A 12,511-nucleotide genomic window follows, 5' to 3' on the forward strand; every position below is an offset into this window, starting at 1 on the left:
ATATTTTTATTTATTTTTTTTTTTTTAATTATTATAATATATTACTTTTTAATTTTGTTATTTATATAAGTAGCAAATGATATATTTAATGTTATATTATTCTTATTTACCCTATTTTCATTTTGATTTTTATGTGTTTTTTTCCTTTTTATTTGAATAAAGTAAATGTGAAGTAGATTAAAGTACGTAATATCTTTTTTCATTGAATATAATAATTTAATCAGTTGATATAAAAATCTCTTTACACATTTTATTAAAAGATGAATTAATCTATCTTAAAGTAAATATTATATCAATTGAAAAAACTTTTAACAAAGTTAATACTAATACGCATTATATTCATTCAAACATTATTTTAGAGTAATTATATGAATACATAAAAAAAATAAGACTCAAAATCCATATATAAATTAAAATTTTCATCCATTAAGCTAATCTTTTTATTTGTTTATAAAACTTTGTTTTTAATTACAATTCATTTTTAAATAAAGATAATTTTTTTTCATGTATATTATTTATTATTGTGTAAAAAGTAACATGATTTATTAAAAAAAGTTTGTATATTACGAATATAAAGTCATAATGCATAAACTTTTAATATCTCCTGCAATATCATATATTATAATTATTATTATAAATAAATTCTCATCTATTAAAAACAAAAAGGAAATAATATATATATTCATAAATAATGTAAAATAAAAAAAAAATTGAACTTTAATTGTTTTTTCTTTTTAATATTAATCATCTTCAACGAACTTTACATCAATAGCGATATCCTTTTCGTCTAAGTCAAAAATATCATTGTCATTTTCATATTCTTGAAACTCTTCGTTTACAATACCTGTATCTGTGTGTTTATTTTTGTAAAAAGCAGTAAATACCACACCAGAGCAAATCAATAATCCACCCAATATTCCTCCTGCTAATTTAGCTTTAGAAGCATCAAATTTACTTTTTCCATATTTATTATTTCCACCATTTGACTCCTTATTATTTCCATCTTCAAATTGTTTTATTATATTTTCATCTTCTTTTATAAGATTTTCTATTTTATCAATTTCATTAATTAATTTTTTAATATTTCTTTCTCCTTGGTATATATATTCTTGAGAATTTGAATATGCCATAAAATTATCGCTTTCTGATATATTATTAAATTCTTTATCCATTTTTTCTTTTTCATTTTTTATTTTTTCCAATATATTTTTCATTTTAGATTTTCTCTCTTTCAAATAATCATTATCATTTTGAATATCAACAATTTCATCGTTTATTTCTTTAGAATTATTGAATTTTTTCATAACTTTTTTTCTCCCTTCAACTTTTTTAGTTATTGTTCTTATTTTTTCATTATAAATATTATTATTTAAACTTTCATTTGTTATTTTTATAATTTCATTTAAATACCTTTTTATGTTATTTTCTATTTTTTTTGCATCTAATTCCTTTTTAATGTTTTTTCCTTTTTTTTCTAATTTTTTCATAATTTCATAAATATTTTGAAATATATGATTTTTTTCTAATAATATTTCTTTATTCTTCTCTATCTTATACAATATATTTTCAAAAATACGTTTTGATTCGTTTGTTTTTTCGTTTGTTCTTTTAACAGATTTATTTGATTCATTAGCTATTTTCTTATTTTCTTCATCTGATAATTCATAATTATTCTCGTATTGATAATATTCTGTATCATTTAGTAATGTTTTTGTTCTTTCTATTAAATAAGAAATGTGATCTTCATATTGTTTCATATCTTTATTTTCATTAAGATTATCATCCTCTAATTTTTTCATTTTAGCCAACTCCAATTTAGCTTTTTCATAAATTTCATTAGATATTTTTAAAGATTCCTCTGTATATGATAATTCAATAGTTTTTGATTCATGCTCCTTTTTTATTATATAATTCTCTATTACTTTTAACTTATTTTTAGTGTCTAATAATTTTTTTTCTTGAATATCTGGGAACTCCTCAAGTGTTTTTGCAATATCAAAATATTTTTTGGCATTCTCTTCCATTTCTTTTAATTTAGCATCATGGATATATTTATAAATATTATTTATATCACTTTTTTCCTTTTTCAATTTTTTATGAAGCTCTTTTAATGTTCGAAATGTATTATTTACATCAATCTCACTTTTTGTTTCACTTATTAAAGGAAATATATTTTGCATGTTAATAATGGTTTCCATTGCATCCTTTTCTTTTCTTTTGAAATCCTGAGCAAACATATTTGCATCTTTAAGATGAACTGATTCATATTTGCTTAAAAGATTTTTGGAATGATATTTATTTGAAGTACTGACGTCACTAGTCATTAATTCTTGATTGTTTTTTATATATTGCAAACAATCATTAATATATTCTTTTATTCTTTCAATTGATAATTTATCTTTTGATATTTCAATATCAATATGTGTAACAATTAAATCTAACAATGCAAAATTAGAATTTCTAATTAGTTCTGATAACTCATCAACAGTAGCATTATTTTTTAAAGCTTTATTATATTTGTTATTTAATTTATTCTTAATTTCATCAATGTCTTTTTTTAATTTTTTTAATATGCTGATTGACGTGGTATCATTCTTTGAATTTTCTACTACATTTTCTAAATCATTTATAGAATTTTTAAACTCAAAATTAATTGTATCCATATCTGTATTTAATTCATTCTCTATTTCACTTGATGTCTTTTGGTATGAACTTATCAGCTCCTTCGAATCTTTGTATTTAGCATTATCCTTAAATATTTTATCATATTCTTCATCATAAATATTTGATTCCCTTATTTTCATACATTTTTCATGTAAACTTTTTATTTTACCTAAAACATCATTTACTTTATTTTTAGATTCTTTAATTTTTTCTTTCAATTTCATTATCAATTTTATTTGTTCAATTATATTATCAGCTTCATTAATAATATTTTTACCTTTATCTTCTTTGTTACTTATATCATTTAAGGTTTCTTTTATTTTTTCAATAATTTTTTTTGCATTATTTATAGTTTCATTTCCCGATCCTTCCTTGATACCTAGAAAATTTGCTATTTGAATAATATCGTTATAAATTATATCTGCTTCATTCTTATAAGAATATTTTGTTTTAATTTTATTTATTTCATTATTTTTACTTTTTATTTTATCTAGATAATCTAAAGCCTTGATCATACTATCAGAATTTTTAATATTTTCCAAATTTTTTTTAATTTCTTCTAGATGTTTATCTACTTTTGAATGGTCTTCCTTGGCTTTTTTATTTGTTATATTAATATTTTCTTTCATAATAGACATTAATTTTAATCCTCCATTATTTTTTATATTGTTAACATCATTTAATAACTTTTTCATTTGTTCTTTTTGTTTTTTAAGTTTTTCTTTTTCTATATTTCCCTCTTCTTTTTTTTCTTTGGCCTTTTCATGAGATACAGGATCCAAAATGCTTACAGAAAGATTTTCAATTTTTTTATATGACTCATTAAAAGTATCATATAATTCATTTACTTTTTTCTTAGCATCCTCTAGTTTTGGTTTTATGTCATTTTTTTTTTCTGAATGCTTAGAAAAAAATCCAGTTGAAATATCAATCATTGAATTTATTGAATTTTTTATTAATTCAATGTCCTTCTTATCATTATCAGCTTCTTTTTTTATTTCTTCTAAAACTCCTTCTTCATATATTTTCTTCATTTTTTTCAGTTTTATATCCATGTTATCAGCATTTTCTTCTATTTGTTTTAATTTTTTCTCTTCATTATGCAAAAGAATTTCGGAATTTTTTATCTTTTCTAAAGTATCAGAAATACTTTTTAAATTGTCTTGCTCTATTTTTAATTTATCTGTTACGCCTCCTTCACTACTCTTAGGTTCAGTTGATATTGAGTTTATTGCATTTTCAACATTGCTGAAAATATTTTTTGTACTTTTTTCTATTATTTCAATTTCTGATATTGATACATTTGAATTATTTTTAATAGATTCTATCTCAATAAATGCATTAATAGATTTTTCACTTTTTCCCTCATCTTCTTTTATTAAAATATTAGCTTGTTTCTTTAATTCTATTAATTTCTTTTTTGATTCTTCTAATAATTTTTCAATATTATAGTATCCATTTTTTATAAGGTTAAATTTTTTGTTTGTGTCATTTATTTTTTTTTGAGACTTTATTTTTTCTGCTAAAATCAATGATTCATTTAAAATGTCATTTACTTTTGTATCATATTCAGATGCCAATTTATAATTATTGTCTGCTTCTTTTGCATTTTTATCTGCTTCATTTCTGTAATTTTCAGATTCTTTTACATAGTTTTCTATCCTTTCTATTGTTTCATCTGTGATTTCTTTTTTTGTATCTTGATTGTGACTTTTCAGATATATAATTTTATCTTTATCCCTTATAACATTATGGTAATGAATTGATGATGCTCCTTTGTATTTTTCAGATTCTATTGAAGATTTATTCATAATTTTTACATTGTCTAAAATAGCATTTTTAATCTTTTTAATTTCTGCAATATTATTATCGATATCATGTTCCTCTAAGTTATTTTTTAATGAATCTTTTAATGTTTTTACCTTTCGAAATGAATCTAGTATTATACTTTTCGTAGTTTCCGATTTTTTTAGCTCATTTTTTGCTTTTTCACTTTCTTCCTTAGCTCTTTGAACATTATTTGTTATGTCACTCATAATATTTTTAAAATTTTCTGATACTAAAGATTTTTCCATATTTTTAATTTCATTTAGATTATCGCTTATTATGTTCCTAAATTTTATAGAATCTGTCATATGTTTTTTTACATCTTTTTTGATTCTATCAATTTCATTTAAATTTTCATTATCATGTGCTTCTTCTTTTAACTTGTCAGCTTCTATTTCTAGTTCACGTATTTTGTTTTTATTTTGCTTGGCATTGATGACATATTCTTCGCAATTGAAGTTTTCTAATTCAGTTTCTTTGAGTTTCAATTTTTCTTTTAATTGTTCAACTTTTGTTTTAAGTTCCTCAATTAGTTTAATTTCTTTCTCAGCTTTTTTTTTTTCATAATTTATCCTTAAAAAATAATTATCAATGAATGCTTTATCATATTCTAATTTTTTTATATTTATATCTTGTATTGATTGTTGAGACTCTTTTTTAAGTGTTTTTACTTCTTCTGATATCTTAGTCATTTCTACATAAATATTTTTTATATTAGTTTTGGGAACATTTAAATTTTCCACATTTTTATTCTCTCCATTAATTTTATCTGTTTGTATTTTATACCTCTTTTTTATACCTCTTAATCTTTCTTCATATGAACTAATACTATTTAAATTATTTTTAATATCTTGAGCTATCTCACTTTGTTTTTTTTTGATATTATCATTTTTTATTTTTTCCATATCTTTTTCCGAATTGAAATTTTCGAAATTTTGCTTTGTTGATTCTAAATTATTTAAGATTTCATATATATTATTATTAATCTCATGCTCTAATTTTAATAGACGATTATAAAATAATTTTACAATGCTAGAATTGTGATTCTGAATTAAATTTTCAATATCTTTTTGTAACTCTATACTTTTTGATTTAAGCTTTTTTATTTTGTCTGTTATATAAGTGATTTTATTTTTCTTTTTTGATGCATCTTCTGAGTGGGTATTTCCCTCTTTTATAGATTGAATATTATCAACAGTTTTTTTTAAACTATCAGTAGATTTTAGTAGGTTAGTTGATTCTTGATTTAGATCATTAACTTCTTTTATTATATTATCTACTTCATTTATTTTTTCTTTTAATTTATTTAATATATTAATTTTTTCCTCTCTATTTGTTAAAGTATCTTTATTAATTTTATTGTTTTCTGCATTAACTTTTTCTTTTAAATTACTCATATCTCCTTTAAAATCATTAATGGATTTAATATTTTTATTTGATACATTCATAATATAGTTAAGAACTTTGAAAATTTCTATTTTTTCATTTGAAAGTATGATGGTATTTACACAATTATCTATCACATCAGTTATAATTTTAAAGTTTCTTTGATGACCCATTAATTCTTCGTTTATATTTTCTTTATTAATATTTTGTTTTAAAATTATAAGATCATTAATGGCCTTAATTCCATTAAACTCCACAAAAAAATTTTCTACTACACTATACAAATTGAACTGATCTTTAATAGTATTTATAATTCCTTTTTCATTATTTATTTGTCTGGAAATTTCATCTTTATAGCTAGTATGATTTTTGCTAAAATTTGTTGCTTCTTTAAGGATGTTACTTCTAGACATGTTAATATTATCTTCTTCAATATATTTATTCAAATATTCATTTTTCATTTTTAAAATATTACTTTCATAATTTTTTAATGTTAGTTCCTTTTTTTTATAATCAGATATTTTTAATGATACTCTATTCTTAATAATTTTAAAGTTTTCAAAAGAAATTTTCATTTTATTGTGTAAATCTTCAATTAATTTAATTTTAACATCATTCTTAAGTTTTTTGGCATCGTTTATTGCATTTATTGTATCATCTTGTGCTTTTCTAGCATTTATTATGATGCTATCCATTTTATCATACATCTGCTCGGCTTCTTCAAATATTTCTTTAAGGTCATTTAAACCATGCTTTTCATAATGTAATTCACTTTTTTCTATTATAAATTGTGATATTTTATTCATTACGCCAGAATTAATAGCATCATTTAAAATATAAGTTGCTGTGTTAATTCTTTTTTCTATTTCATTCATTCTTTTTGTATATTCTTTCAAATCACATGATGATCCATTAATTAATGCTTCAGTTATTTTTAAATCTTCATTATCCGTTCCATTTAAATTTTTAATTTTATTTAAATCACTTATCTTAAATTTTATTTGTTCTAATTTATTCTTAATAGAACTCATAATATTTTTTTTAGATTTGTCTTCTTTCTCTTTTGACATTCTTAGTTCATTATTTTTTTGTAGAACACTAACTTTAAGCTCTTCAACTTGATCTGATAATTCTTTTAATATATTATAATCATGATTTAACTGATCAAATGAACTATTTATTAATTTTATATCACTTTCAAAACTTCCTCTATTATGTAAGAAATTCAAAATATGAGAATCTTTACTATCTATAGAAATAAATAATTTTCTATCTTTTGCCCTTTGTACTAAGTATTTTTTCGTGTTTATAATTAAATTTTGTTTATTAATGTTAACAAATAAATGTTTCATGCTATCATTATGAGCATTTATTTTAGCAAATTCATGAATAAGTTCATTTTTGATACTAGAATATGATGAACTATGATAATTGTCTGATAAATACTGTATGATTTTAGAGATCTCACTAATAATGTCATTTACTTTACTTAATAAAATTTGTGATTTTGAAATAATTTGTGCGCTTTCTAATAAAACATTCTTAGGATGTACTAACGCGATTAACAGGTTTTCCAAATCTCTTTCAGAATTTCTAAGTACATCATAAAATTCTGCTTTTTTAAGTTCAAAAATTTCCATATATTTTATATTGATGTTGTAAGCAAGTCTAGTTTCACAGGTGGCTATAATAAAATGGAAAATTTTGTTCATTTCTTTTTTATTTTCAAAATTAAACTTTTCTTTATTAGATATTGAAGTTTTTAAATAATTCCTTTTATTCTTTATATATTCTCCATTTCTTATAAACCAAGTTTTATTAACAAGAATATATTGTTTTATTTTATTCAATGCTTTTACAGTTTCATTTTGATTTAGTTGTTTCTCTTTATACCATATTACATTATTTGCGAATACAACAAAATTATTAATACTTTTTATATAAGTACTATGCTCAATATCATATCCATTAATCTTATCTTCAGTACCTTCTAAATAATTTACACAGTCTGAAGGAAATGATTCAAACATAACACCATATATTTTATAATCTAAATTAATGTAAATTTTTTTGCTTTTTTCCATACATTCCTTAAAAATAGCATCTATTTCACGATTATAATCGGTAATCATCCTTTTAAAATCCATAAGTTCTACGATATTTGTATTTTCTTCTGTCTTATTGTTAAGTGACTGTATATATTTCATTTTATCTTCTACTTCTTTTCTAGCAAATTTATAGTAATCTAACGTTTCTTTTGCATATGTTTGTAACTCGCCTAGTCTTGAAACTATGAAATCATGTTTCGAAGATTTATACTTTGGAGGTCCAGTATCTATTTTGTATTTTTTGTATGAGCTTACATTATCATGAATGTCTTTCATTAAATTAGAATGCGTATCAATTTTTTTAATTAAATCTGAATAGCTATTTAAAATATCCTTTTTATCTAATACAGAATCTACCATTTGAGTAAATATATTTTTAGTATTATTGAGTTCATTTTTTTTTTTAAAATTGGACATTTTAGATAAATTAGGTTTATTTTTTTTCATGTGAATAGGATTCAATTGTTTTTTATATATTGAAGAATTTTTTAAATCTATGAATGACATACTTCTAGATAAATATGATTGTTGTTTCGCTTCTTTTTCTAAATTGTTACTTTTTTTTTTGTTCTTGTGTTTATTTAAAATATTATAATTTTTAGGAAATTTAACATCCTTTTTTTTTTTGGAGCTATTTTCTATGTATGAATTATGTGATAATTCTTCTAAGTCAGCTTTGAATTTATTTGATTTTACTCTAACATTTTCTTCTCTACTTAAGCCTACATATAAATAACATAGAAATTAAATGATATTGATATGTGAAATAAATAATAGAAAAGCAAATTTAATAACACGTGTTTATACACATAAGTATATACTATTACCTAAAATAACAAATGGCATTACCAAACATATTAAGCGAAAATATGTTTTTTTCATTATTATAACAAAATTAATATAATTATTTTTTCTTTTTTATAAATATAATTATAATTTATGTAAAATGTATTTATATTTTTTACATATTAGTTGTAAAGGTATATTCATATAATTCTTTTTTAATTGACAATAAACATTTTAAAATAAATATAAAAAATAATAAAATTAAATATACATGTGTATAAATGTGTATGATTTATTACAAAAATTAATTAAAATTAAAATGTAAATGATTGGATGCATTGAATAAAAAATATGAAACTAAAAAGAAAAGGACAAAATAGTTGTAAAGTTAATATTTTTATTTTTAAATAAAAATCATATATGTATATAAATATATGTTTTTAACAACCTAGAAAATTTATTAATGTTATTCAGTTATATTAATTATTTATTAGGAATGATATAAATATATATCTATAAAAAAAGTCAATGCAAAAAAAAAAAATACAAAATCAATATAAATATATTTAAATTTAAAAAAATAAAAAAAATGGGATTAATAATATTAAATTAGTAAATTATTTTTCAAGTATAAAAATAAATTTACAAAACAAAATTGTATTGAATAATAAGTCTATTATATATTATGACCTAAATAAAAAGAGTCTTAGTTTTTATTATTTAATTTTACGAGAATTCAACGTTAATTTTTTTTTTTTTAACTTACAACATAAAATATTGAAAAAATCATGGGTAAAGTGTAATAATACAGTTAATAAAAAAGAAAATTTAAGCTCTTAAATGACAGATAATTAATTGTAAAAATATGAGATATATTTATTTATACATGTAAATATATTTTGCTTTAAAAATGCAAGATAAGACAATACTATTAAAGCTTATTAAGAAAAAGAGATCAATAAAATATTGCATGCAGTGTAAAAAAACTCCCTTTGAAAGATCCCTTAACATTTCTTATTGTTTTTTAACCCAATTTTATTAAGCAAAAAAATATATAGAGTAGCTAATTATATTTTTTTTTATTTCTTTAAAAATCGTCCATTAAAGAGTGTATCTAATTTTTTTGAGAACATTTTTTAAAAAATTAAATTTAACTACATAAATGAAATTAAAAGAACCATGATATTTGTTAAAAAGTTTTGGTTAATAAATATCAAAAATAAAAAATAGAAAGAATAAACGAATATTTATTTTAGAAGTTTTTTACCTTGAAACTATGGACAAGTAATGTGAGTATTTTTAATTTTTTATGTTATTTATAAAGAGAAAAAAAAAAAGTAAAAATTTTTTTTTTCAAATGTTAATGAATGCCACACTTATTCAATTTTACAGGAAATTTTTTATTTGAACTACTAAATTAATATTTTAATTTTTTAATAATATATATAATAGTAAAAAGAAAATTTATTAAAGAAAAAAAATATAAGTAATATTAATTTGATTTATTAATTAATTGATCAGACTTATGATATAATCAACAACTAATTAAATAAAGAGAATGTAAACATTTCTTTACTTATTTTATTTATTATAAGGGTTATTATAAATAAAATGTAATCCTTATATATATTATTCTATGTAATATGAAATAAACTATATATTACATATTTGTCCTACAGTCATTTTAAACAAAATATTTTAAATTAGTGTTTTGTTTTTTCTTAATTAATTTACAAGGAACTTAAATAGTTGTATAGTAAATATTATTATTAATATATTTTTAATTTTAAAGTGAATATAGTATATAATGTTTTTACTATAAGAATTATGAGCAAAACGAGCTTATTGAAACAGGCACACTAAAGCGTATTAATTTTAAATAATGAGCGCACTAAAAGTACTTATATCATATTATATTTTTTAATAAATGAATGATAATTTTTTTTTTTATTATTTCATAAAAAGACATACATATTTTTTTTTTATACGAGAGAAAATTATTTGATTTTTGTATAATGTACATAATGATGCATAAAGAAACATAATATTATATGCAATATTTTATATTACATGTTTCAATTCAAGTTTAAAATAGGGGATTAAGTTTACATAAATAGATAAACATGAAAAAATAATCGTATGGGTATAACAAAATTTATTTTAAAAATAAAAATATATGTTATGTAAATGGCATAATTTATAAGTAATTAATTATAATATATATTTAAATAATATAAAAATAAGTAAAATAAATAAAAATTTTTTTACCTTTTTGTTTACTTTACTACTCGAAATGCTATAAAAGTGTGTGAATGTTCAACTAGTAAATAAGTAGATTAATAAAAATTTTTACTATTTTTATGGAAATTGTTTTCAAATAAAAAAATATCTTCTTTTTTTTATATAACATCTTATCGAAACTTTTCATTTTTCCGTATAAAAAAGTAAATGATATAAAAGTAAAAAAAAATTATTGTCAAAAAAAATAATTTTTTTTCTTGCATTTATTTTTAAGCCTTTAATTATAATTTATTTAATCCTAATCAACGTTAAAAAAGTTAACAATACCCATTTTTAGACATAACTATAAAAATAAACCAAATAAAAATAATATTTTTTTTAATTATAGTAATTTTATTAAATCAAACTCTTTATCTATTTAAGGAATGTTGAAAAAAAATAATATACACCATATAACAATTTTGACTTTAGATGAAATATAAATTATTATTTTACTTCTTTTGTCTATCTTTAAATACTTGGAAAAACAATAAAATAGCAGCAAACAAAAAGTAAATATTTTGAAAATACAAAAGATAACAAAATAAAATAAAGTAAAACATTTTTTGAAATCTCTTTATTTTTATCTTTTTTAAATGTTAAAGTGACAAAAATAAGGAAAAAAACATTTAATAGAAATGTTATTTATTTATGCATAAAGATCTTATTCTCTATTTATATTTACATGTTATCATTATAAATATTTGCAAATATGTAAATATAAACAATTAAAGATTTAAGATTTTTTAATATAATTTAACATATAAAAATTTTTATTAAGCAAAAAAAAAAAATTAAAAACATATAAATAATAATACATAAAAGTCTATAAAATTCCAATTTATTGAAAATTTTCATGTTATTGATTTTATATTCCTTTTCCATTACAATGTAATACCTATATTTATGATAGATATTTATTAAACTAATTTAATATCATCTACATAAATAGTATGATATATCATAAAAGAGAAGAGTGAAAATAAAATTAAAATATATCATTATTTTTTCTCCTTGCATATTTATAGTTTAATTTATATAATGAATTATTTGTAAAAAAGGACCTCATTATTATATTACTTGTAAAAAGCTTTACATAAGCGTTAAATTTTATTTGTGATTATGAGATTCAGCTTACAAAAGTAACATATCCGTATTCATCTAAGCAAGAAAAATTACTCTTCACAATAAAAATATCTGTTAGATTTTTATTTATAGAGAACAATGTTAATATTTATTTTGGATTTAAAATATTAAATATATGGTTGTAAGTAATTAGTAAATATAATACATAAACATACAGGGGATTATGTTTATCACATCCTAATTGAGCATATATTAATATCTTTATTTGACTTTGAATATGTGTAACATTTTAAGTGAATATAATTTTAAACATTATATGAAAGGCTATTAAATATTCCATCCATTTTTCAACAATAAGGAACAATTAAAAATTA

General features: G+C 19.7%; 1 protein-coding gene across 1 annotated transcript; it reads right to left on the reverse strand.

Moving 5' to 3' along the window:
• Positions 1 to 740: 740 nt before the first annotated feature.
• On the reverse strand, positions 741 to 8,867 carry PGAL8A_00269300 (reticulocyte binding protein, putative; the record flags this gene model as incomplete). The annotated part of the gene is made up of 2 exons (XM_028671671.1): positions 741 to 8,707; positions 8,813 to 8,867. The coding sequence occupies 2 exons, from the start codon at positions 8,865 to 8,867 to the stop codon at positions 741 to 743; spliced, it is 8,022 nt and encodes a 2,673-aa protein (XP_028528300.1).
• Positions 8,868 to 12,511: the final 3,644 nt, after the last annotated feature.

The sequence above is a fragment of the Plasmodium gallinaceum genome (assembly GCF_900005855.1).
Source record: "Plasmodium gallinaceum strain 8A genome assembly, contig: PGAL8A_v1_82, whole genome shotgun sequence".
NCBI lineage: Eukaryota > Apicomplexa > Aconoidasida > Haemosporida > Plasmodiidae > Plasmodium > Plasmodium gallinaceum.